A 27998-nucleotide genomic window follows, 5' to 3' on the forward strand; every position below is an offset into this window, starting at 1 on the left:
GCAGAGTTTGATAACACCTATCTCCAAAATAAACAGATTGAAACAACACGGCCGCGCTGCCTGCCTATGATCGCACTGGCTGAAGCATCTGTACGGGTATACGTACGGCATGGGGTTTGTAGCTGCATGCAACCGTAGCGTCCTGCTTACTCCTTCTAATTAGCATTAGGCCACGGTTGATACACGGAAACAACAGAAGACTAAAATGGCGACCGGCCGCTTGAGATGATAATCCCAGATGGGGAGTTTATTTTGGACGTGGTAATATACAAGGAACCGAACGCCATCTCACAAATGGTGTTAAGTCGTTCTAAATCCTCCCTTTTGCTACACGGATGGGCAACGGTACTACCATAGAAGTTCGTCCACTTTTTTAGACCATGCCTAGGGAGTACATTTTTTGCTATAAGTACTTTTCAGAGCAGATTACTTGATTAAAACTCCATTTCCGGCTAGTTTGCGTTTACAGTGAGCTGTATCGCGCCTCCTACATCTGGAAGCATGAGTCCTGCCATCAGCTTCAGCAGTATCGGTGTTAATATTGCTGTCTATAACCTTAACTGCACTTTTTCCGCTGTTGGACACCGCGGGAACAGCTGAGTTCCCCGATTTACCCGATTTTCCTGAATTCCGACCTGTTCATTATCACCATTATTCAGTAACACTGAAGCACTCAAGAAGCATGCGTGGTTAAACGTTTGTGCGCTTTAAATCGAAGGAGGCACCCATTTTGGATCTCCCCTGGTGTTTCAAGAGGCGCATCGGTTTTTGTGAGGTGAACTTTTGACGGCTCTTAAGACTGCTGCGTGACCAGCAACTGCGTGTCACAGAACCAATTTCGCTTATCGGAAGTGTGGTAACCAAAAAGGGTCGTCAGAACAAAAAATCTGAAAAAAAAATAATTTTAACGTCACTCTGACAAAGTCCAACAGTTGAATGAACGCCCAAAATGAACGTCTCTGCTTTCAGAGCTCGGAAAAAGTGAACACGGAAGAAAAACAACAGCACATTGATTATACCTACCGCGTTGATTTTGCTAATTCAGGGCCAATCACTGCGTGCTTGCGTACTTGTTTATATGCCATGCACGTGCGCCAAGTGGTGCTACAATATGTTTTAAGGCGTACAGATATCCCGCAGTGTTGAGTGCCCGGTCTATTGTCTATGAAGGGCATGAGGAAGCTTTGCTTTGTCCGGCCCGAATCAGGCACCGGGTGTTTATTACATGTTCCTGCCGTCTTGGCCAAATCCACATGTGTCCTAATGACGCCATTTTAGTCTCTTTTCTACTCAACCGGATGATTTTGCAGATCTTTCTACGAATAGCCTGCCTTCTTCCCCTGCAGTCATTGACCCTTGAGGTCCCCCTGCAGTCATTGATTTCGGGACCTCCTTCTGTATATACCCTTTGTATGTTGTTTTTTTTTGTGATAAATAAACCACCATCGAATCGTATCGAATCTTGGCGATAAAAGTTTCAGTTGAAAAAATGTCTGCTAACCATACGTAATTTTTATTGGATGCGGCTTGGAAGCTTCTCTGTTGTGCTGGGGACTCGTAATCGCGTATTGGCGAATTAATGTGACACCCTGCTGTTCTTATTACAGCTCAAAAAACGACATTGTTTCTGTTGCGTAAAGAAATAACAGCCTTTTTTTCGCATCTGTGCATACGTTCGTCCCGAATTCTTCCCCAGTGTTATGGAGGGATAAATAATGAAGACCGAACTTGATACTTCGTGTGTCGAGGGTGGACTTCAATGTTAGAACTTTATTTGTCTCACTGTTGACGCCTTCTCACGTGACTATCCCGCCATTAAAATTGCCTTGAAATTTGGTGCTCTAAAGTGCGGCAGTGGTTTACTTGTTACACATATTTTGCATCCAAAACAAAATTAATGCATCAGAGTGGTTTCTTGGGCGAGTTGGTCATTCATCCTGTAAGTAAGCGCAAAATGAACAAGGACGAACGAAGCGCCGTGTCCCGTTCACTTCGTTCATCCTTGTTCATTTTGCGCTTACTTACACAAAAATTAATGCAGCCAAGCACGGCACAAGCACCAGCGAAAGAAACCGCGCCTTCAGTTGCCCCGTCTACGCAGGCCGGTACGGTGGCGCCCGCTAAAACTGCAGGTTACATCATCCGTACTTTGCACTTTCCTTGCACTGCACGAAAAGTATTGAAATGTCACTGATGTCTTTTTCACGCCCAGTACGAATTCGATAAACTATTAAAATTGAACTAAATGTGGGCGTGTCCCGTATTCAGTTTTTTTGCATGGTTCGGCTAACACGTCTATGATCGGTTGTTGAACCTGTGAAACGAATGCTTTGCCACATTCCTTAAAGAGAGGAAGTTGATTGCATCTCTTAAACGGAGGTTGGTCGCTGAACTCTAGCGAAGTACACGAAGTACGACGCTGATGCTCAAGTTCCAGCTCATATAAAAGCATGCGGGGTCGTGTGTAAGGAGTATTTTAGCACAATGCTTGCAGCAATGGAGTTGACTACATTTGTTCAAAAGTGGTTTGCGATTTAACTGTACCGATGAACGACGCTGAGGACACAGTCCTCATCTTATGTAAAAGAGTGCGGGGCCGAGAGCAAGGACTACCTTGCCGCACTACTTAAAGAAATGGAGTTGATTACATTTCTAAACAGAGGTTTGCGACTGAACACTAACGACGAGTGGGGCTGAGGACAAAGTTCACCTTACTGTAAAAGGATGCGGGGCTGTATGAAAGGAATGCCCTATTTTGTAAAGAAATAAAGGTGATTACATCTATTAATTGTGGTTTCCCTAGCGAGAAAGGACGCGCTGACGCCATTGTTTCCATCTGATGTAAAAGGATGTGGGGTTGTGCGCGGAGCCTTTCTGCAGAAGTTTGATCCCACGTGATGTCAGGTTTTATTGAATTTGGCGGACTAAAAATGGCAAAAGATCAAACTTGAGTTCCTCTCCATTACGATTGGGAAAGGTAAGCCAGAGTGACTGGTTCAGCTAAACGAATTGGCGTGTTGAGGATGGAGTTATTACTGCGTTTTACATCAGATGAGCACGCGACCGCCCTCATCTGATGTAAAACGCAGTAAAAATGCAGGCACGCGATCGAAACAGCCGCACGTCAAGGTGCGGCAATGGGGGAATTTTGTTCGTGAAAGAAGGAGAGGTGCTGAACACCCTTCAAGGGATGAAGATGTCTTTCGAGCATTTATAACATGATTTTACATGGTTCAAACAGAATCGAATAGAAACTGAATGATGAAGTCGCAGCTACCTAAACATTAGTAATATTTTGGTTGCGTGTGAAGGTACTTACTATCCTGAAAAATGCTATTTTCATGTTGCGGGTATTTTTATGGCTAACGTTGACGCCATATGCCTTGAAGATAAGTGCGGAATTAGCGTGTAGACGCAATGTCATAGTACTGTTATTGGTTGGTGAGGTTATAGCCACGGGTATTTCTCAATTGATCATTGTCGCTGTGTGATATTCTAACAGCGCTAGTATTTTGAACCACGTAATCTGGATAAGTTTGACCTATTTGTGTGCCTACTTATGACTGAAAGAAGCCAGTCATCGTTTCAATGGTATCCTCACTAGACTAAAATCTTTATTTTCGATGTGCTGATGACGACCGGTTGCCTAAATCGTCGGTGGCCAAAACGGGAAGAAAAAGCAATACTAAATGCGGTCACTGAGTATGACCCAAACCTCAAGCAGTCACGCAAGAGACATGTTTTATAAGAACGCTACCTCAGGAACGCTGATAAAGCAGGAAAGCTGATCGATGATAAACTGATTTATACCATTCCGACACGTGGTGTCTGGAACAGGAAGATTGAGCGGAAGCGACACCTCAGGCCTAACAATGCACAAGTAACGCCGGTTACGATAATTGGATGTCACAGGGAGAATTGCCAGGAATAGTAGTAGTGATTTGTCACTGTGTTGGCGTAATATAACACGAATATCATGAATGTGCAACTGGCTGGAAATTTGCTGTTTTCAAACATGGCTGACAGCATGCGTTGATGAAGTATACGGCCAGCAGCCCAAACGGTGTTGACGTTGCAAGTTTAATGTTATCTATTTATTTCATCCTTAAAACAGGACGTGTGCAGCCATGCGCTGCCGAAATGCCGCAGACACCTCAAGGCAGCGAGATGGCAACTTCAGTTCTTCCATCCGTGCATGCCAGTACAGCGGCACCAGTGAAAACTGCAGCTAAAATCATCTGTATCTTGCGGGTTACTTAAATTAAACAAAAAAATAGGGACATATTACAGGAAATGTTTTCCCGTTGAACAAAATTGTGACAAACTAATGGAACAGAGGTGACTGCTAGACGAGTCATTTTCGTTGCATGGTTGTGAACACACGTGTATTATTGGCTGTTGCTGCCCTGCAAACGGCTATGTCGGGTTTTGGCGTAAGAAAATTGAGTTGATTATATTCGTATCAAGTAACGGACGTTATCAGAAGGAATGAACATTACAAATACTTTTACAACAATTTGCTAGTAACCAACGACACACTGGAAGCCGTATTTACAATACCATACACGGTGCGTCGCCTGCGTTGTGGTATTTGCATGGCAGTCGAATGACGCATTATATACGATAAGGGAGTTATTGAAAAACCGTGGTGCTATATTCTGGTCGGCATATTAAAGTGAGGTTTGCCGGCGCAAAATGTCTGTGAAAACGCGACGCTGTGATTGTCTGAGTTGCGATCGCGAACAAGGTTGCTGGATAGATAGATAGATAGAAACTTTATTGTTCATGGGATGGTGGGGCGAATCAGCCGCCTCGGTCCAGGCAGCCGCTGAGGGCCCTGATGATGTGGGCCGCCAGTTCCCGTTGCTGTTGGAGACTCGCCGCAACAGCCAGCCACTCTCCGGTGTAATTGTGTGGTTGGGTAGGGTTGTAGGGGCACTCCCACAGAATGTGGTCCTGGGTAGGGGGAATAAGGCAGTGGGGACAGAGTGGGACAGGGGTGTCTGGCGTCCGTTGGAACAGATGGAGACGAGTGGGTGTGTGTAGTGTATATGTTTGCGCCTGCCGAATGACTACTTGCTCGCGACGGGTAAGCCCGGAATGGAGAAGAGGGAACGTGCGGCGTATGCTTAGAATGTCTTCTAAGGTGGGGAGCGGAGGTGGAGGACAAGGATTTGTGTCGCGAGCGTCGACAGGGGCCCGGAGGAGAGCTTCGCGGGCAAGCTGATGAGCGCGTTCGTTCCCTGCGACGCCTGCGTGACCAGGGATCCAGTGCACGTGAAAAGACCCTTTAACGTTGTTGAAGAGGGACAGTGAGGAGGGGAACACAAGACCTTGAGCCAGGTGGTAGCATGCTGACTTCGAATCCGTGTAGATGTTGGTCGTGCGGACGGGGGATGTGTTGTCAGCAGCGGCAAAAGCGATAGCGAGAAGTTCGGCTTCTTCTGGGGAGGTGCAGCGTCGAGTGATGGAGTAGTGAGTACCCTCTGAAGTGATGAAGGCGACCGCACCGAGGTTATCTTCAAATGCCGCATCTGTGAATACGTGGCGGCTGTCGGTATCACGGTTTACTTTCTTGGCGTAGTATGCGGCACGAATAAGACGGCGTTTGGGATTGCGTTCCTTGTCCATGTGGCGGGGAATAGGTGCTACGGTAATATGTTGGAGTATTTTGCTGTCTAGGGGAGTTGTTTGAGGTCGAGGAGGACGGGACGGGTATCCTAATGTGCGTAAGATATGAAGGCCTGTTGCAGTTTCGGAGAGGCGTTGACGTTGGTGGCTGCGGTGGATGTCAATTATGTCAGTAACCGTCGGGAGAACACCAAGTTCCGCAAGTCGGGTGGTGCTAGTGGTAATAGGAAGACCCAGAGAAATTTTTGTCGCTTTGCGGATTAGGGCGTCAAGTTTCCCTTCCAAGGTGCGCGTTAGGACGACGTACGGCGCTTGATAGCGAATTCGGGAGAGGATAAGAGCATCACGGAGTTGAAGAAGGTCCTGTTCTTTGAGCCCCCTGGAGCGTGTAGTGACACGGCGCATCATGTTAAGAATGGGTTCGGCTTGACGGAGAATGTGCTGCACAGCCAAACCTCCTCCTCCATCAGATTGCATGTGAAGGCCAAGAACTTTCAAAGTTTTTTGTGGGTAGATGGTGTTGTCATGGTGATGAAGGACAACTTGAGGTGGTTTCCAATTACGAGAGTGCACAAGCAGCAATGAAGTTTTCTCAGCCGAGCAAGCTAGACCGATACTGTGAGCTGCTTGATCAACGGCTCTGAGGGCGTCTTGAAGGGTGTCTTGAATGAATCCCGGACTGCCGCGTTTGATCCAGATAGTAATGTCGTCGGCATACAGAGAGTACTGAATTTCGGGGAAAGATTGTAGAGCACGGTGGATACGGCGCATGCTGGAGTTGTTCGGCTAGCTAGAGTAAAACAAAAATGATAAACTTCGCTTGTTTGGGAGGCTGTAAGACCTCGCAGACTCGTAGCATGTGACACACCACCTCCTCGTCCGTCGTAAGACCCAGTAAAGGGGCGTGTACGGCAACAAAAACTGGTAACGAGAACTTAGGCTCTAGAGCTACTTTGTTTTTGAAAGTAGGAGTGTTCTTAACCCATGGTGTGGAGATATATTCCGGTGGAGATGGCTACGACACCTGCCAAGGTGGTCCGGAAATGGGGTTACAAAAGTTCTCCCTTAATTTATATTGTACCGAGCTCAAACTGTGGCACGAAATGAAGTGATGATTTAGAAAAAGTGTGAAGTACAGTTAACTCAATGCAAAGAAATGTTTGCACGGACGTCGATGGAAAGTTTAAAGAAGCCTTGATTACTAACGTTATGGCTATAGAGACGAAACAGCAGTCGCAAACGAAAGTATAAAAAATATATATAATAATTTAAGCGTAATGCAGTTGACAGACTAGGTGGTGTGCAGTGTAAGGTATAGTATACAACTTCGATGATGGCCTCCCGCAGAGGCAGCGATAGCCGGTCTGAAGAATGCGGTCTGTTTATTTATTTGGTATTTATTTCTTGCCCTGGGAGCCACAACACAACACTATATCACACTGGAACGTGGAGTGATACACAAAGTGCGTGAAATATTAATCGCTCTTCCTCGTGTCTTTTTTGTTTAAGAGAGCATGTATCAACGCAAATAAATTAGTAGTGCCACAGGGCTACGTATAAGGTGCAAAACAAAAGCAACGCGTAACATCAAAATCATCCGTAGGCGCATTGGAAAGCATACATACAATGAAATCAAAACATTCTTAACTTTGTGCAAAAAACAAGGTTATGCTGGGCAATTGAAACTGCAAAAAATGCACAATTTACAACACTTTTTTTTTTCAAACAGCAGTTCCTATCTTACTGGTCGATATTTTAGGTATAAATGAGTGCAACACGGTCTTAAAGAAATATGATTCTGTTAGATGAACTATACTTGCCGGGAGGAATTTCCATTCCTGTATTGATAAAGCCAGGGTGGCTTCCTGATATTTTTTGGTTCTAGCAAAAATCGGTCTTACTTTGTGCGGATGATCAGTTTGAGAGGAAATTTGATGATCCGGCCTAAATTTGGATGACCTGGAAGATGACTCAGAGTAGTAAAGAAAATTAAGAAATGGCAAGCCAGAAAATTTCCTTCTGGTATCCATATAGGGCAGATCAAGAGAACGTTTCAGAGCAGATACGCTTATATCAGAAGAATTGGAACACCAGATAATAATTGCAGCTTTCTTCCGCAGGTCTTCCAGTGAGTTAATAAAGGTCGTCTTGTGTGGTTCCCAGATTAGAGAAGCATATTCTTTGGTGGATCTTATTAAGGAAATGTACGCAGGGAGTTTGGTATAGCTGTTAGCTTGAAAAATGCAGCGTTTAAGAAATACAAGATTTGTGAGAGCCCTGTTTGTGATGTAATCAATGTGCGTGGTCTAGCTCAGATCGCAAGTAAAACATATACCCGCATATATAAATGAGGAGACTATTTTATGTCTCCTGTTGCCAACAAAATACTGTTTGGACGGAGTTTCTAATAGAGTTGAAGATGTGTGTTTGGTTTTTGATGCGTTAATCTAAATTCATCATTTATTGCACCACTCTAAATATTCGGACAAGTCATCCCCTAGATTAATGACGTCATCAATGATAGTTGTCTATTTATAAAGAACGCAGTCATGGACGCGCTCATTGAACGCAGTTATTGAACACAGTCACTCAACGCAGTTATGGAGTGCTGCCTGCTCCGGAAGTAACCATCATCCCGGATACTTCAGAATCTAAACCAGATAGGTTCAACCACGCCGGTTAGGCTGGCTCTTTGGTACGCAAAGAGCACTCCTGCATTAGAAGAGGATCTGGCCAGCCTGGTCTAACACCTTCTATCCTTTGCCAAAGCAACCTTAAGCCCTCAGTCCCAGGCAGTTGTAAAGCAATGACCAAGGCGGCTGTCAGGCCACTGCTATATTAGGGGGGGGGGGGGGGGGGGCTAAGAATCTCTGCGTTGGGCACGCCTCCTTCTGAACTACACCCTGCGTGCGTGTTGACAGAATGTGTGGTGTACAGTTTAACTTAAAGTGCAGTAGACGACAAATTGTACGGTGGGCTCCCCCAGAGGCAGCGATCAGGCCATGCTAAGGATTTCAACATGCCTAACAGCTTTTTACATTAAATTAAAGAAGAAGAACATAAACTTCAATGCATAATTGTTATAGAATTCAAAAAGTGACGAAGTGGGCTGTCTCGCTGTAGGAGCGCCGCTATGGTTTTAGACCAGCCATAGCCGATTACTGCTTCGGGAAAAGGAGTGACTATGTTCAATTAAAGATCCCCGAGGCACTTGGAAGTTTGGAAAGCCGGTCCCGGTGAGCACGTTTCCGGAAAGTTTTTGGTGGTGTGTGCGAGGAAGACGTTAGCTCTTCTACGGTACCGTTTGATTTCTTCAGCCCGCGTTTGTGGATCCTTCTTAACTTTCCTAATTAAGATGTATAACGACGGGCTGTTGCAGGCTGTGTTGATTAGGCGTCCTTCGACATTGTGGCTGGCTGCTCGGGCCATAGTATTGATGTGGTGGTTCAAACAAGTATCTGTGGAATAGGGTAGTTAGACGAAGCGAACCAAGCCACCTTTGCGGAATAAAAGATGACCATCGTGCTCAAAACTTTCACCAACCTGAAGTTGCAACAGGCCTTCTCGAAGTCGTGCAAGGAAAGCCACGTGTTTAATTCGTAGCATTATTCGCCGAGTATCCCAACAGCAAAGACCCTGTAGCTCCTTGCACTTGCTCAATATGCATATTTGGAGGAAGTAACAACTTGAGAAACGCTATTAAAACAAGACTGGATCTATTTATTCGAACAAAATTTTCAAAAACACGGGAAAAGAAAACAACTAAAAATTTTGCAAAAATATACTAACTGATGAAAAAAATATGCATCGTACACACCTCCGAGTTTAAAAGTAAAAGCCTGGAAAAGTAAGACAAGAACATGCATAAATATGACAAAAAGGAATCAGCCTGCCCCTTGCATCTGTTAAAAATGCATAAGTAAGGAAGCAGACGCCTTTGATCAGTTAATGATGTAAATTTGCACCATCGGCGAAAAAACGAACTAATTTAACTATAAAAGAACCCAACGCATGTCGATACACCCAGTCAAATCTGGCTGTAATCAACTCCCATTTTATAGAAGCGGCGGAAGGATCCTGCGCGTAGCTATACTTATTTTCTGAGCTTCTCCACATTTTTTTTGGGGGGGGGGGGGGGGGGTGACACCCATTGTCATAGCGAGGGTAAAGACAGTTTCAGAGAGGGGTTTCGGTGTCAACACACCACCGAAACGTTATTCATCGCGCAAGACAACCCCACTTTTGGCCTTTTTGTTTTTGCGGTCATGCTTGTTGCCCACTTCATCTATATGGTTAAGCGTTAAAACACGAACACGACAGAATCGAAAAGAAGAGATCGTTTGGGCGGGGACTATAGTTTTAAAATGTTTTTACCGGCGCGGCATGACACTCCGAAAGATATGTTTGGCGGTGCCACTTCATGGAAGGGCTTAAAAGAGCTGAATGTCCACTGCCAATGAGGATCTCACTAGACTAAAGCTTGGGATTGGGCTAGTTGGTTTGACATCTCAGGGGGCAAAAAACAGCGCAGAGACGGGGACTAACAGCGCTTGTACTGTCTTTTCGTCCGTTAGACCCCGTCTCTGCGCTGTTTTTTCCCCCTGAGATCTCACTAGAGCTAGAGAATCAGGAGATATTTACGGTGAGTGGGTGTGAGCATACCGCGCTCGAGAGTACAAAACCTGAAACAACTTTACCGCGTGATATAAGGTGTCGAAGGGGAGAACCAGCGTGTCGATCGAGACTCGGGGTGTTAGTGACAATTGTTAGAATGCCCTTTTTAATGAACGTTACTAAACCGTTCCGGACGTCCTGACACTGGTTGATGAGGATGTTACCATTGCTAAAACACTAAACACATTATAATTAGTCGGGTTGTGGTAAGAAACTGTTGAGACTAGGCATCCCACAGCACTCACCAATGTTGTGACTCACGTCCCAGCTTGTCGCCGATGTTGAGAATCAGCCATGCCGACGCCGTCACCGTTGGGGCGATGCTGACTTGCTTCTTCCGCTATCGACGCGGAAGATGCATCGTTCGGCCGAGCCCCCGCGACGCAACAGGAGAGGCGACCCTGCGGCTGTGCATGTTTGAGCCTGTCGACCACGGGTGGTTCGGTATAGTTCGTACGAGGCGTGAATGGGCGCCGCTGTCGGCGCGTCGCCCCGTGCAAGAAATTTGGGCCGGGCGCCCTGGCACATCAGAAAATATGCGTGGGTAGGTGTCACACGCGTAATCGCCCGCCTGACGGAATGGCTGCTGTTACTTTCAAATGCTCAAGGGCGTCAGCAAGAGAAAATACGTCGAACATCTTTCAGCACCCACTTTTTCTGAACTTTTCAAAGGACATATGCAACCCCTTATACCCCTCCTTTGCAATCTGTCTGGGCAACATAGGTTAGTCAATGGCAGCTCCCAAATTTTTTAACGGCTTTGCTTGTCATTTATATGCCTTTCTTAACCGCAATGCTGTTGAGCAAATCATTCGTGTATGGTGTGCGTAGTTTTAAAAATACCAAGCATATCCCTATCGCTCGTGCACACGGGCCTCGAGCGCACGTTGTACAAGCTAGGCGCTCCAACTTAGGCAAATTGACCAATATGGCCAATGAAAACTCAACTAAATTGGCTTAAACTCAACTTTGTGCCCCTCAATGATCAGATTAACAGCTTCATGATTCACGTCTTGCACGTGAGTGAAAGCTTCCCTGATTTTTTAATCTCTACGTGAAATTGTCTTTTGCTATATAACCTTAATAGACTTTCTGGCCATCTTTTAACCATACTCGCAACGTATTTCTCGCTTTAGTGTTCATATTATATTATACCAAACAGAATTTGTATATTATGTCACACGAAGGTTTTACGAATAAAATGCAAGTCTCAAACTGGCAACCTAACGTCGAGAAAAAAATAGGCTCACGCTTACATTTCGAAGGTTAATTTTCAGGTTGTGCACAAAGTTTTAACATTTTACGCACACCCTACATTAAAAACAAGGTTGTATCCCGTGTGTTTATTTTTTTCTTACGTCAACACAATTAATCATTCGTTCTTGTTACTCAGTTTCCTACAACACCGATACGCCAAGGTTAATGTGCTTGAATGGGCCTCGATATGCCCCGCTGGTTTGGCCAGCCACCTTGCTGCTCCCTCTTAGAGATCAGTACGTGAGTCGTGGATGCTTACTTGCAGCCCCTGACACGACACCAATCGAATTCCGTCGTTACACCCTGGTTCCTCGCCGGTGGGTGCAGTTCAAGGCTCTGCTGGGCAAACGCTACAGATACTTGCGTGGCACGAAGATGCTCTTCCTCACCGGTTGGATCCTGCCGGTCGCCATCGCCCTGCTACCTGGCGCAGTCCTGGTTCGACGCGAGGCAGATGATGTGGGTCCCGAAACGTTGCGCATACCCTTGACCGCGCAAGCCCATTACGGGCCACACGTGAGTTCCTTCCTGCGGCACCGGCACGTGGACCCCACGAATTTCTCAATCAACTACGAGGCGCTGCTAGAGGCCCGCAACATCTCGATCGACCACCTGAGCGGCCCTGGAAAGGAGCTTCTGGAGGCTTTGAAGAAAGGATACTTCAAGTACGGCTCGCATTATGCAATGGGCGCTGTGTTCAACGACACCGAGTGAGTTGCTTATGTCACTGTAATGATACTCGACCGATTGTGATTGTCTGTTGTAGTACAATGTCGATGTACCGCGTCATTACCGTCATCAAATTTATAGTGAGAGAAATTGCGTCCCCTTCCGAGTGGGATAGCGTGTAAGGATTTTTCGAGTCGCACTTTGAGGCACGGGGATCGAGGCGTCGAACTAGTATCCCGTGAACAGGGCAGGTCTTTATCAATATCAATCATTACTGACATAATTGCATCTGGTGTCCCTTTTATGAATATTATCTGTCCCGGATGTGACTACATAACACTAAGCCGTTGAACGTAGTAATTCGGCACACCCATGGCCATACAGAGTGATACCCTGCTGAAAGGTTCCGTATATACGGAAATATGGGAATACGGAGTCGTTTCCTAGAAAGAGACAACGCTGCCACAAAACCAGGAATATTTTTTAGGAACACATCAAAATAAAATACTGCATACTTATCGAAACATTTGACAACGATTTTATGTTCTCAAGTTTACTAGAACCGACAAACCTCTCTAACCACATGTGCACATATATATTCGTGGTCACGTATACCTTCCCTTGTCATAGGACGAAGCAGTCTAAGAGGGCATACTTCGGGCCGTAAACTTCCTGGGCGTGCCCCCTGCAAGTCATGCGGAATATTTTTTTTTGCCAAATGTGAAAAGCCAACTAGCCAGCAAGAAAGCCTTATTTCGGTTAGACTTCCTCTTGCGCCACACACGAATAGCTTCAAAAGCACTTATCAAGCCGTCTTGCATTCGGAAACGTACTCCCAATCACTCAAAATATTGTACAAGCCGAGGTACTCCGGCCCAGGTCATTCTACAGTGCAGATGGGGAGGCTGAGAATTCTTAGAGCCACTGGAACGTTGACACTAATCTGTTCATATTAACAGCGCTAGCGACACAGACAAAAAGAAGAGGGCACAAACACGGCGCTCAACACGGAAGGCACAAACAGTGCCGTGTTTGTGCCCTCTTCTTTTTGTGTGTGTCGGTAGCGCTGTTAATGTGAACAAGTACCAACTCGCCCAGTCTTCCATTTTAGCTTCACACAAATCTGCCTTGAAATATTGAGCAGGTAAAGTTGGTAGGCTGTCTCAGCGTTTTACACGTACACAAATGGACATCAGGCGTGTGCATACATGGCTATTAACCGGAGGGCAAACACGGAGGGCACAAACAGCGCCGTGTTTGTGCCCTCTTCTTTTTCTCTGTGTCGGTAGCGCTGGTAGTATGAACAAGTACCCACTCGCCCAGTCTTCCGTTTCAGCTTCAGACTAATCTGCCTTGAAATATTGAGGAGGTAATGTTGGTAGGCTGTGTAAGCGCTTTCCACGTGCACAAATGGACATCAGGCGTGTGCATACACGGCTATTAACCTAAACTGACACCACCTCCTTCATTGTCACTTATAAAAAATATGGCGGAAATATTTTAAGAGAAATACACATTTCCCGGGTCAGAAGTAAAAAAAAAGTGGGGTTTAATTTCACATCTTCTCAAATTATTTTCAAATCCCTAACACCCTTGTCACCATGGCAGGCACTGTTGCCAAAACGATGGATGGCCACATTCGGTGAACTGCTGGCCATAACGTTCATCTTAGGCACATAAAAACACCCGGACACAGGAGAGAAGGACAAGCGCTACTTCCAACAAAATTTTATTGAATCAGGATGAAATATATACCAGCAAACAGACAAGAGATACAGAAAAATTAACGATTACACAGAGATAAGAATAACAAAATTACTCAGCAATGTCCCAAATGTGTCAGTCATTACCACGGCCAGTTCTTTTTTAAGAACGCTGCCTCCTTATCGGTCAAGACTACCGATGTTGTTCTGACACACTCGAACCCACCTAGTTGCATTTCAGCTGCTTCCATTACATCACGCATGCGCTGATCAGAGTCATAAGACAATATCACAGAATTTTGAAAGTACGGCTCACACTGGGGGCATTCACCGCAGTAAGGTAAATTTTCCCATCCTTTCTTTTGTGTACATTATTTTGATGCTCGCGTAACCAATAGTTGACACACCGTGCCGTCTGACCTACATATACCCTTCCGCAGCCCAACCGAACACGGTACACAACCCCTCTCTCGCATTCTACGTACTTGTCTTGGTGCCCAACGCTAAAGCCAGCGTTTTCTTTTTGCACAGGATATGTATCTCTGCAAAGCCTTGTGAACCTGATTGGTGCGGACATTACAACGTGAACTCTAGGCCTTTGCCCTATTTTCTTCAGCCGATGTGCGATACCGTGCAAATACGGTGTAACAGCCGTCTTACAGCGCTCGTTGCGGTCGTGCGCACTTGCTTCAGCTGCTTTTATTTCCTGCTTCTCACGCCTGTGGGGAGTCTCAACGACTAGCACAATAACGCGTTCAGGATACCCTGACCGTCTCAGCCGAGAAACCTGCGCCTCCACAGAGATCTCCACGCGGTGCGCGGCGCTCATAGAATGTACTCTTTGAAGTAGTGAGACTGTCGTATTGTCACTCATATTACCCAACAGCACGACATTGCACGGTTTCCGGAAAAGGACTTAAGCCAAGCAGATGTGTGCAAATGTACTGCGTTTTGATTTACATCTCATTTTTTTAAAGTTTGTTGAGATGAAGTGTAGTATTGTTTTGTTTCCACAAATATAAAGTTCCTTAAATATTCCAAATACTCTCACCCGCCGCGGTGGCTCAGTGGCTAACGCGTTACACTGCTGAGCACGAGGTCACGGGTGCGATTCCCGGCCGCGGCGGCCGCTTTTCTGATGGAGGCAAAAAGCAAAAACGCCCGTGTGTTCGAGATTTCGCCGCACGTTATAGATCCCCAGGTTGTCAAAAAAATCCGGAGCTCAATTACTACGGCGCGCCTAATCGCCTGCTTTGCGTCGGCGCGTTAAACCCCACAATCAATCATTCCAAATACTCTGTTCGGAGACATTTCTGCTAGCTCTGGGGCGTTTGCACAGCAGCAAGAACATTTGTATGAAAGACCAAAGTAGCGCACCTGATTCCGACATGGGAAGTCCTCGAATGGGTAGCAGACGCAGCGCTTGAGGTTCATGCTCTGTAGTGACACTTACCAGGCTGGCATCAGGTTTAGCAGCGTAGTTGAAAATGTCCTCGATTATATGCACGGAACTCGCAAACACAGCGGATTTGGGTTGGACGGAATGCACTTCATACAACGTAAATCAAGGTTGTCAAGTACCACAATGGAAAGTGTGAGGTATGAAGCTTTCATAGGTTGGTTCGAGTGTTTAACAGACGTGCGTGTAAACAAATAAATTTCATTTTAACAATTGCATGGGGGCCTGTATCGCATCACCATTGGTGGCGAAGTTGGCGCCTCACTTAAAAATTAGTTTTATGACAGTTGCATGATAGTTGCATGATGACAGTTCGTGACAGACATCAAAGACTACTTAGCGCACCACTTTAAATGTAGTTTTATGTCTCTCCTGTCACACATCAATAAATACTCCAGTTAGCGTATCTCATAAAATTTAGATTTATGACAATTGCATGGTGGCTTGCTACAGACAATAAGCGCTGTAGTTAGCGCAGGATTTCATGTTAATTTTTATACTTTTTCTTAGAACCAAGCCGCCATTTTGCGACGTATTTTTTTGCATGTTAAATGCATAATTAGAATTTTTATAGTTTGTTCTTGTTTTTTAGGTTTGTATCTAAAAACAAATTCTCGGAAACCCTTTTTGCACCAGTCCACCGTAAAACGTCCTTTACCCCACAATTAGGCCTATATAGTGCATTGCGCTAATTTAAGTTTATTTGAATCTTTTTTGAACCACAGTGCACTAAATAGTAGTTACAGACAGAGAAATCTCTTTTGACCGGGTGCTTCTTAGTATCAGCCACGAATCTTTTGGTGCCTGAATAAAAGGCTTTGGAGGATTCATTAAACGTGAGTGTTGTTTGAAACTGCGATAAACTACATTTCCAACCAAGCATTCAAGTTAAGATTTCAGCAGCGGTCATTACACAGCGTCACCAGGCCATTTATGTTTATGAAAACGAAGGCTACTCATCACCAAAACTGCGCCTTTCCAATTCACTCCTGTCCCTTGAATTTGCGTGTATGATGGTTTCACCTCATTTTTGCCGTTTTTCTCTTCTTTATTCGCGTTCTTGGATTCCACTTTGTTACTCAATTTTACCACCGGTCGTCAGTATTTTGCCGTACCCGATCGGTTCAACTCTGTTTAATGAATTCATGCTGACGTTTTTCGCACAAGTTTGTTAACACATACCCGAAACGTCCTTCTCCTCCCTGCGCATTATTCTTCTCATACGCCTTTCCGTGATGGGTTCGATTGGTTTCATTGAAGATTTTACGCCCGAGTGTTGGCCTTGTACGGAAGGACAAAAGCCGGACAATGCTTGCGTACTTTTATGTTTTCTAGCGGGAACCCAATAGTAAAACCTTTGCTTGCGCTTGCAGGCACACGTCATTTCCGCCGTAGTTTTTGAGGTTACAAAAATTGCGTAAATCATTCATTGTCTTACTTAAAAATATTGTGCTGAAACGTAGCGTCTTTTTATGGCTTCTTGCCGGTTCTTTTTTTTCTTCATACTAAACGTTACCCTAAGAGGCAAATGTGCTTAATAGAAGGTCAACGCAACCACGTTTTGTTTATCATTTCTGCATAATGAATACTTTTAATGAATACCTAATGAATACTTTTGGGTTAAAATTGTGCACTGACTTTATTCCGCCCCTCCCTAAGAGACACAAGATGGACACAGCAATTATCCGAAACCATTTGGTAGGAAACATACAGATACCATTACATGTTCAGAATTCATAGCTCGTGCGGGGCGAGCTTTCAGTCGAATTTGTGAAGCGACTTTGGTGCTAGGAGGACTTCTATCAACAACGCCTAATTTCGGATCGGCTTGTTGCTGTGAAATTGAAGTGTTTTGTACTGTGCTGTCGCAACGCAGAATGGAAGCCTGGTACAACCCCACCAGCGTGCTCAGCATACCCATAATCACAAATCTGGCACACACGGCTCTGCTGCGTATATACTCCGGGAAACCGCGCTCGTACATTTCAACCGACGTGGCCCTGTACGCTCTCCCACATGAAGATGTCGATTTCACTGTTTCCCATTCATCGAAACCGAACAAGCACTACCTTCAGGAAGAATCAGAGATGCTACAGCGGCAGTTGCTGGGGCTGGTGCGACAGACGTGGCTCTACTGGGGCTGCGTGGTAACCATCAGCGTCGGCCTCATCCTGTCCTCTTTCATCGTCTTCCCGGCCGCAGAGGTCCACAATGGCGCCCGTAACCTTCAGCTCATGACGGGTGTTCCAGCCTGCGTGTACCTCAAGGCTCACTTCTTCTTTGACCTGGTCTTCTACTTCGTTCCAATGGCGGCCATATACGGAACCTTCATCTACCTGCAGCAGCTGTCGTCGCAGACGATAAGTAAGCTCAGCAAGGCTATTGTCAAAGGCGTTCGCTCTGTACGCGACTTGTCTGCTTATGACACGTCACATGGTAACTATGGATCTAAAGAGAAGCTTTACAATGCTGTAAGAAAGGAAAATGTGGTGGCTACGCGAAAAGAAAATCTTTTGGAACTTGAACATCCGGATAGATACCTGACATTGCCAAACAAAATTTTGGAAGTAAGCTGCCACCCAGCTATTACAACGTCTTTTAGCTACTTTTACAAAATACACCATGCTGGTAATCATACTGAAACCAAAGAACAATTTTCCTGCGCGGTGTCTGCCTTAGCGCTAGTTTCCTTTTGGCAGCCCCTGGCGAAACTACGTAGAAACATTTTAGAAGCAGGTGCGGTAGAGTTATAGGAACATTAGGGATATGTTGTCTATATGGCTTCTTTACCATGAAAAAAACGCCAGGTTTAGGTACAGCAAAAAGATCGCATTCTTAATCAGTGGTTTTGCCTTCTCCCCGAATGGGTGATACTTTGAAGAAAGAATCAAGGGAGGCCGCCTTGGAGGAGTGTCACTTAGGAGCAGTGTCACTTCGTTTATGAGGCGAAGCAAGAGCCGTAACCGGCTCGTAAGAATGAGTGTTTCATCCGTAGTTTCATATCCAGCAACAGAAATGGTGGCGAATTTCTTATGAAAGTTGCGGGCAGTGCAGACGGTGGTCAGTCACGGATAGGACCTTCTCTTTCGGGGCAAAGATTTGGCGGGCCGTCTTTGCTTTTCATATAATATGTGTTTTTGCTTTGTCGCAGTCGCTCTGGTGGCTGTCATCATCTCATTCGCACCACTGGGAATACTTTTGCCTTACTGTGTCACGGATTGTATCGAATCCGACAGCACCGCGCACTCCGTAATCATGGGGATCTTTTCGATTGGAGGTGAGTGGAAAAGTAGTGCTGTAACAAGCTCCGCATGATTTTTGGCATAATAGCAGTTTTGCTAAAGAGGAATCCACAATTTGCAAGAGGCAATCGGCTTGTAAAAAACATTAGTTGTTGGTGACAAGCGTAGTAGTGACACCAACCATAAATAAACGTGCCTTGGCGAAACTAACGGATACTTTTACTTCACTTTGACTTTAGAACACTGCCATAAAATGGCCTACTATAAAAATCATCTCTAGTCGACATGGGTATTTTGTGAAATAGCAAACTTTTTGTAAGGTAGGAAGCAGCAAAGTAATTCAAGTGAACGAGTTTCCTTCCTAAATCAATATTATTTCCTTTCACATGGTTCACACTTTTCGAATATTCATGCAGCTCATCAGCATTTTCCTAGTCCTTGTCTGCTCTTTTATATGCGCAATCTTTCGCACGAGGTTTTTACAGCGCTTGAGCTGCTTGCCTGCCTACTTTGAACAATTCGCAAGCTATTTATCTATCCACAGAGAAGGTTGTACATATACACAGCGAATCTTAATGGTGACGCCTACCATGCTCAACCAGCGCAATTGTAAACCGCTTTCGTTACGAACCAAGTATCTACGCCTTATGTACCCGCCTCAAAGAGGTCACGTTGTCTTACCGTCGCGCCTTTGCCCCCCCCCCCCCCTTGCAGTAGTGGCTCAGTGGCAAAGCTTTCTGCAGCTGAACGCGAGGACGCGGGTTCGATTCCCGGCCGCGGCGGCCGCGTTTCTCATGGAGGCGAAAAGCGAAAACTCTCGTGTGTTCGAGATTTCGGCGCACGTAAAGATCCCCAGATGGTCAAAGTTAACCCGGAGTACTCCACTACCACCTCACTTAGTGCCTGTGAAGCGTCGGCGCGTTAAACCCCACAGTCAATCAATCGTCTTTGCCCATTTACCCCTATCCCCCATTTTTTTCATCGGGCCTTCCCTGGTTGGTCCAGTTCTTGGTGGCGAGTTGATCTTTTTCTTCTTCTTCTTCGCTACCCGTCGTTTCTAAAAGCCTTGTCTAAAGCTGTTACGGGATTCTCCCCGTGCTTTGAGTCTCTTATCCTATGAAACAGCTGGTTACTCTAGCGAGTTCCAATTGTGGCCACAAAACATATTTTAGCTTAATTTCCCTCTTCCCAGCGCATGCTCGCTCTCCGGTCTCACCTCGTCTTTCATACGTAGAGCACTTTTTCTTGTTTCCCATGCAGCATAAGCAATCTTGTTTGATACAGAAAGGTGTTAGGTATGTGGCCACTATCGCAGAAGCTCTTATTGTCTGATCGACAGTGTTCTTGGTCTATCGGCATGTTTACCGGGAAAGGAAAGCCATTGGAGTAATTCCGTGCCGAGCAAGCACTGAAACATTCGATTCCTCGACGTTTGACAGTGCACGTCACTTTACTGACTGCTTTTTCGACGCTCGTGTTTTTGGAGTTCACTCCAATACATGCGATTCAGTTGAACTATGTTGCGTTCGCACTCGTTACATGACAGCATCAACAAACCGCATATGAGTGGATTAGGTATGAACAACACAACGCTAAATCACAAGGCCGATGGTTATCTGCCTGCCGGAAACTGCTGCACACGCTCGTTGCACCAGTTGCTATACAGTTGGAGTGTTCTTCAAGGGGAGATTTCCGAGCATGCGGCCCACTGTACTTCGCACGGACGGTTGGGATTATTTTGTTTTACAATACACGATGCATATGGCCACAATTGACATAAAAGACGTTACAATCCTTGCCAAGGTACGTTTTTAACATTGAAGTCATAAGACACGCATCCTTGCCTACAGAGTCACTGGAAAATGTTCATGTGGGCTCTATGGCCACTTTAAGATGTCTCTGAGGCAATTAACCATCCTGGAAAGATATTCGGATACCGAAGTAGCGCGTGAAAAACAGCAACCGGATCATGAGTGCCAAGTTTCTCTGACGCTTTGAGTACACACCTCTCTTCCCGTCAACTACCCAACAAGCGCAATGGAACATGTTGCTGCCCAGCCCTCTCGGCCTACCCAGCTTCAGCTGGTGGACAGAGCACAGGCGGCGCGGAATGCGTATGGGCTCCAGTGAAGGAGCAACCACTCCCATGGCCCACTCTTTGGGCCGTTCAAAAATCTCAATAAATGTATTTCCTTATCCTCTGCCGTCTGCTCCATCTCTCGCAAACTTCGTCGCCTCTGCCGGCGGTGGCAGAGACGGAGAAGTGAGATAGTCCAACACCGGGTTTGAGCTTCCTTTAATTTTATAAAAACAGAGTTCCCACTCATGTGCGACACCAATACATGTCAAACAAACACCATTCACGAATAAACCATTTATAACCCTTAGCAAAGAGTATCTCTCTGAAGTGATAAATGATGTCGTTAGGTGCATTTCACTTGCCTCTGGTTTCACAATTTGTAGAGCCACGTGTGTGAATTTAAGTGATGTCGCATGGGTAATCATTGTGAGTGTCACTTGCGGCTTTGCTTTTCAAGCACATTCACAGGGTAGATTGGTGGCATTTTTGATACCCCGCCCAATTTCTGAATGAGAAAGCTGAGCGAATATTTATACTTTTGTTAAGATACTTTCCGGCGTGTGGCTGGTGCATTCGTTTTAAAATCCAACGTTTTTATCGTCCCTCCGGCCTCGGTTGTCTGTGCCGGAAGTTGTGAAGCAGCCTATCCTGTTTTTCTTTGTTTTGTGAATGTTTCAGAGACGACACTGAATTATTTTTCACTCTTTTCTGATCACATGCAAATTTTTAAAAAACGTTTGTACCTTAGAAATTCTAGCAATTTTAAAATATACGTAGGCCAAAATTGCCCACGTATGTTTCAAAATTCCTGCAATTACTACAGCAACCTTGAAACAAACATGGTTCAAAGAGCTCTATGTAGGTACGCAACGAAGGCCAAAACATTCTCAGCGCACAAAACACCCTGAGAGTGCTGTTACATTGGTTCTGCGCCGTCTCGAAGATCCTCGACCTATCGGCGATAAAATTTTACCAGTGGGTGCAGTGGATCAATAACGTCACCATGTGAGTCTGTTGGAGTGTGCTCCCCATGCGGTTGTTGAAGACAGTGGTGGAACGAGCGAGTACTGCTTGCGGAACTACTTTTGGTGTGCTACCATGCGTTACCCCCACTTGATTCCAAACATCAACTCCCCTTTAGCAGCGATGTAACAGCGCGTCACGTCTCGGGATAGACTCGCAAATGTTTCACTACCATGCTCGCGATGCTTTGCTTTGACTCCCAGTTACAGGACCACAGGTCTTGGCATTCTCTTTGATGATGAGCTTACGTGTTTCGTGTATGTTGCAAGTCCACAAAAATCGAGTTCCTTGGGAGTTTGGTGAATCTGCAGCATATAGTGAAGTCGTCAGCGCTCAATTCCCCCAGAAAATGCACCCGCGCCCCTGTCACCCAGTTCTGAAATCTGTCATCGCAAATGGGTCCATGCGATCCCTAAAAACGTACAGAATGTTTTATTGTCAGCCATCTAGCAGTCGCCTAACTACGAAGATTAACCCTATTAATTTATATTTACTGTATTTGGGAGAACGGCCTTCTGTCAAATGATGGCTCCATATTTTTGGAGCAATGTTTTATATGAGCGTATCAATCTGAGTTTTAGCTATGATCACTCATTTAGTCGGTCTTACAAATAGTCATTCGTCATACTACAAGAGGACGTCACTCTCTCCATTCTTTTATGTTTCTAACGCGTAACTTTTTTCCTAGTGCTGGTAGTGGCAGAGTGACACTTTACTCCTGTATTCTTATAATAATGTCTAGTATGTCTAATAGAATTCATTTTTCCGCCACACGTTTACTAGCTGGTTTTCTTGATTCCATCGCCGACGTGCATGCTATCTCACTGCAGCGTTTTTATAAATTTCCACCTTCGTCGGCGGATTATACACCCATCTGATTTCCTTGACAAACCCGTTTCAACGTTGTCACCATAAAGACTGTGTGCTGTTGCGTTGCTTGTAGTGTGTACATTAGCCATGTGAAATGCAGCTGAGCAGTATTTTTAGATGTTATCGCACTTGTTTTGAATTTTTTGGATGCCCTGAGCATTCATCCAAGCTAGTAAGATGGATAGTAGTTGTTTGTTGATATTTGGGATTTAAACCGATACAGCACCTATACCTTGCAGGTCCTGCCACCTTCCTTCTGTACATTCTGGTCGCCATCGCCACTGGCAGCGCCATTCCGCGGCTCCCCATGCTCCTGTTTCCGCCGTTCCTGCTGGGCGCCTCAACGATTCGTGCCGTCAACCTTGAATTCGAGGCTGAAATCTGCGAAGAGATGATGGATCAGGAGGACCGTTACGGTTTCAATCCGAAATTCTGCGAGGAAATTAACCCATTTGGGTCTGGAATTATCCACTGCTGCAAAAGTAAGCGATCCAGATATTTGTTAGGGCAGACATCTTTATGGGAATCAGGGCATGTGTGCGTAACGAAGCCTAATTTCTTTATTGTACAACTTCTTTAGCTACTTGAAAGCGCAACTTTTGTTGTGTTTGGATTTACCTAGACTCAGCTTGCCGACCGAAAGTTAAAAAAACTGTTGAACGCAACATTTATATCGGCAAACATTTTCCAAATTCTTCATCTTGTATTGTATTTTATAGCTGTCGACATTGCTTTAAAAGAGAAAACACAGCAAATTTGAAGCAAAACACAAATACACAACTTATGCTTGCACTGCTTTTCAGTTAAAAATAAACGGGACCAAGCTTTTTCTACAGCAAACCACAGAATTGCAGAACAAGTATGGTTGAAGCGCAAACAACCTCACAACCCCCAGCAGCACCCTTACCAACCACAACAACAATAAAGCGCTCGCGCTTGAGCTTCGAGAACGTGGCTCGAGCGAAAAGCACAACAGTAACAGATGTCCGACCAGATGGCCCGCAATGCAGCTGCGCGAACAAGCGACAATAGAGTAGACTTGACCAATGTCCCATTACTTTTGTAATGGGAAGACCAACACAGGAGGGGTGGGCGCAAGAGGTGGGCGGAGGAGAGGGGAGAGGGTTATTAGCCAGAAGGCGATTGTCATTAGACGACATTTGTAGCAAGCCGAGCTAATATGCGGCCAATTTTTTTTATATACTTGCTTATATTAGCTGCAATCATGGCAGCGAGAGCATTGCAAAGGGAGCAGAAAGGATAACGGTAAAAACTAAGCAAAAATTCAGTGGCATTCCACCCTACAGGAGGATGACCGGTGGAGCAGTGTGTGGGTCGCTAAAGCTCAAACGCACACCTCATGGGGAAAATGCGGTGGCACACTGTGCTGTAACATCATGAGCACACGCTCAACCTGTTGAACGTGACGCACTGCGCGAACAAGACAGGTCCCCGCGGACGCAGAAGCAATTACACAACTACCACAAGCGACTCCTTATTGGTTTATCACAAACTGTCGCTTAAACTGCGTCACTGAGCTGGAGAAGTGCTCAGCGAATTTTTGGCCACGCAGAGGTCTTGGTTTTTCCGCTACGTGTTAATCGGGGTGCCTAAGAGCATCGCTGTTACGCTTGGCGTCGCGGCCCGCTTTCCGTCGGGGGTCTCTTTCCATCACAATGAGCCAATTGCCGTTTCTGCTCGCAACGGCGGTCCTCGAAGGCACACCATTCTTTCTCGCTGCGAACAACTAGTGTCCATCCGAGAGCTCAACTCAAACTAAACTCTAGTAACTGCGCTAGGCGACTTATGTCACAGCACACAGCGACGCACATTGAGGAGGCACAAATGGCGAGATATCGCGGGAGGCAAACATTTGACCCGTGTTGACGTGAGGCGGATAATACACAACGACTTTTCTCTGCCTAAGAAATCCTAAAATGGGGTAGCTCTACTACAATTGCTCTTTTGTAAAAACGCAGTTACAACAATGAAGGGGCGCAGTATCTGCAGCATCAGCGAACTGTTGTTATTGTTATGAAGCAGTAAAACGCATGCGATACGAACTGGACGAGGTGAGGACAGAAGTTCAGACAGAAATGTACGCTGGAGATTGCCCTTTCTGCCGAGGATGACGATGAAGGGGTTGGTGAACAGCGCCCTATGGAACGAAGCATCTCCCAGGATACTTCGAACACACCGAAGAACAGGGCTAGGGAAAGTCATCGTCCAATGGGCAGATCTGTGCTGGTGACATCGGATGTTCCCAGCGGTTCTTTGCAAACCAGAGGCTTAGGACACCACGTGGGCATTTGGTGAGCCTTTCAGTTACCAGGGGTAGCGCGTTCCGACACGATTCAAGCGCCTTTTAAGTCGTCGCTTCTGCAGCAAAGACACAGTGGAGCTGTGGGCAGGTGTGGTATGCGCAGCGTACCCTGCACCAAAGATGCTACGTAGCGGTGGGACGAACCTGCCAGGAACGATGAAAGATGCGAGCGGGGTATCCTGAGATATTTAAAATTTGGCTTTAAGCGAGTCCGAGCAACTCTTCATCTCAAATATATCTTCATTGCCGTCGGCAAGAGATAATCAAAAGTAAAATAGGATAAGAAAAATAAAGAGGTTCTAGGCAGTGCAATAACAGAGTTTTACTTTACGAAAGGGAGAGAGAGCGGAAGAGTGAGCGTCAGACGGTCAGTGTGATTGTCCAATTTTCCTTTAACGTTTTTGTGACGTTTTGAAAGTAGCACTCAGACGGGTGAGTGGCTTTGTGCAAACGTTCTCTGTATGAAACAATTAAGGTGTCTTGGGGTTCGGCAAGGACTGACACTGACTTTATAAGGATAATCTGACGTATACAAAGAGATCTACGAGTATGTTGTCGTGGTGCCCTTCCACGTGGAAGCAAGCACATTCATGTAGGTGGTTGCTGTAAGCCTGATTTTGATACGAATTTGGGTATGTAAATTGGAAAACGATGAAAGTGGCTGTAAAAACTTTCCATGCAGTTTGAGAGTTGTAATGATAAGCATGGTCTCACGTTTTGTATCGCTTCGGCACCGTTGGTAGTTACAGCAGTACTAGAAGCGGCACCCTTGTGTAATCATGGCGGCTGTGAACGAATGTTCCGTGGCGATGATTACCCCTTAAGTTCGTGCGTCGCCAGCTTTGCTGCGCGCCATATGTCACTACAGGAATGCCGCTTTGTGCCGAATACGCCATAGATATCCGGAATCTGCATGGGACACAAAACCTTAGACGGCTATTCACTTAGGGTAATGCGCGGGCTGCACACATACTTTTTTGGCATCCTCCCCACACGCGCCGTGAAGGGTTTTCGCGGTGTGACTTCCACCTGTGTATATAACCCAATATCCATGCTTTTCTGGCCTTCAAATAGTCTTGTGAAGTGCGTGACGGATTTTGCTGTTGAAATAGACCACAAAAAATGGGTACGTGCGCCGTCAAGTGTGCACTCTTCCTCACTCCATGTTCGCATCTCGTTACAGTGCTCTCGATTCCGAAATCAAAAAGGGAGCCGTTGATAGTGACAACGCCCTTTACAGTCGACCCCTACGGAATCATGTTTGACCTAAGCATCATGATCGTGCTGGCAGTACCGTTCTTCTGCGTTGTGTTTTTCAACCTGAACAGCGCATACGAAGGGGAACCCAAGCCGCGCGACCTCCACACGCCCGAGCTAGACGATGATGTAGCCAACGAGAAAAAGCTGGTAAACCGTCTCTGCCGCAAGAAGAAGTTTCGTGACCACGTCATGGTCGTTCGGAACCTGCACAAGTTCTTCGGGGAGTTCTATGCAGTACGTGGCGTGTTCCTGGCCCTGCAGCCCGGCGAATGCTTCGGCCTGGTTGGAATCAACGGTGCAGGAAAGAGTACCACTTTCCAGATGCTGGCCGCCCTCCTTGAGATGAGTGACGGCAACGCCTACATGCAGTCTCTCGTTCTCTCGAAGCAGCCACGCGAGGTGAACCTGGGTCAATGCCTTCATATACGCTTTGAGAATTGCTGCATCGGACGTACGCATAGGAAGATAGCAAGGAGGTTGTATAAAAGTTCTGGAGTGGAGGGCTCCCATAGCCGGCAACACGGGGAGGTGAAGCCGCGGAAACCGGTCGGCGGCCATATTGCCGTGGGTAGAAAGGGCGCTCAGCTGGTAAGGACGCGTAGTGTCTTGCGTGTTCCTTTGGGTTTACACGGGAAATACCGACAGCTAAGTTGGATTGTTCGATTAGGTTATTTGACGGAAGCCATTATTTCGCCTTTCGCATAAACTATTGACATGATTCGAGCAGCGGATTGGCGTTTGCATCTGTTTAAGTGGTGAAGTGGTGAAGTGGCATGCTTACAAGAAGTATTCAGAACGTTGGATTGGGAACAGGTCGGAGTAAGGGTTAATGGAGAATACCTCAGTAACCTCAGATTTGCTGATGACGTTGCCTTGCTAAGTAACTCGGGGGACGAATTGCAAAGCATGCTTTCCGCACTGGGCGAACAGAGTAGAACCGTGGGCCTGAAAATTAATATGCAGAAAACTAAAGTAATGATCAATAACCTCGGGACAGCACAGCAGTTTGAGATAGATGGCGAGGCAGTGGAAGTGGTAAGCGAATATATATACTTAGGCCAAGTTGTGACCCCAGATCCCAACCATGAGGCAGAGATAATTAGAAGGATCAGAATGGGGTGGGGTGCATATGGCAGACATTCTCAGATAATGAATAGCAGCCTACCATTGTCGCTGAAGAAGAAAGTGTATGACAGCTGCATCTTACCGGTAGTCACCTACGGGGCAGAAACTTGGAGGCTCACTAAGAGGGTTCAACTTAAATTGAGAACGACTCAGCGGGCAATGGAGCGGAAAATGATAGGTGTTACATTAAGGGACAAGAAAAGAGCGGAGTGGGTCAGGGAGCAAACTGGTGTTAAAGACATATTAGTAGAAATTAGGAAGAAGAAATGGACGTGGGCAGGGCATGTAATGCGAAGACAAGATAACCGCTGGTCATTAAGGGTAACAGAGTGGATCCCTAGAGAAGGCAAGCGTTGCAGGGGGCGGCAGAAAGTTAGATGGGCAGATGAGATTAAGAAGTTTGCGGGGATAAATTGGTCACGGTTGGCACAGGACCGAGGTAATTGGAGAATAAAGGGAGAGGCCTTTGCCCTGCAGTGGGCGTAGATAGGCTGGTGATGAAGTGGTGAAGAGCCGTGGTGAAGAGTCTAGTTCTGTGCTAGTTCTGTGCTAGAAACACCACTATTTCTTTGTTTTCAATAAAATCCGCCGCGGTGGCTCAGTGAAGTGATGTGCTGCTGAGGACAAAGACGCGGGTTCGATTTTGGGCCGCGGCGGCCGCTTGTCTGATTGAGGGGATAAG

The 27998-nt window shown here is 46.0% G+C and overlaps 1 protein-coding gene across 1 annotated transcript in view; it reads left to right on the plus strand.

The window, feature by feature from the left end:
* LOC144180065 (phospholipid-transporting ATPase ABCA3-like) overlaps positions 1–27998 on the plus strand; it is a 164945-nt gene that overhangs the window by 121305 nt on the left and 15642 nt on the right. Inside the window, exons 14-18 of the mRNA XM_077708473.1 lie at positions 11828–12272; positions 17270–17757; positions 18545–18670; positions 22848–23090; positions 26115–26590. Of these exons, the coding sequence (XP_077564599.1) occupies positions 11828–12272; positions 17270–17757; positions 18545–18670; positions 22848–23090; positions 26115–26590 (1778 nt within the window). The remainder of the gene's footprint in view (positions 1–11827; positions 12273–17269; positions 17758–18544; positions 18671–22847; positions 23091–26114; positions 26591–27998) is intronic.

Source organism: Haemaphysalis longicornis, unplaced genomic scaffold (genome assembly GCF_048455015.1).
Source record: "Haemaphysalis longicornis isolate Haplotype H1 unplaced genomic scaffold, Haemaphysalis longicornis Haplotype H1 scaffold_4, whole genome shotgun sequence".
Taxonomy (NCBI): domain Eukaryota; kingdom Metazoa; phylum Arthropoda; class Arachnida; order Ixodida; family Ixodidae; genus Haemaphysalis; species Haemaphysalis longicornis.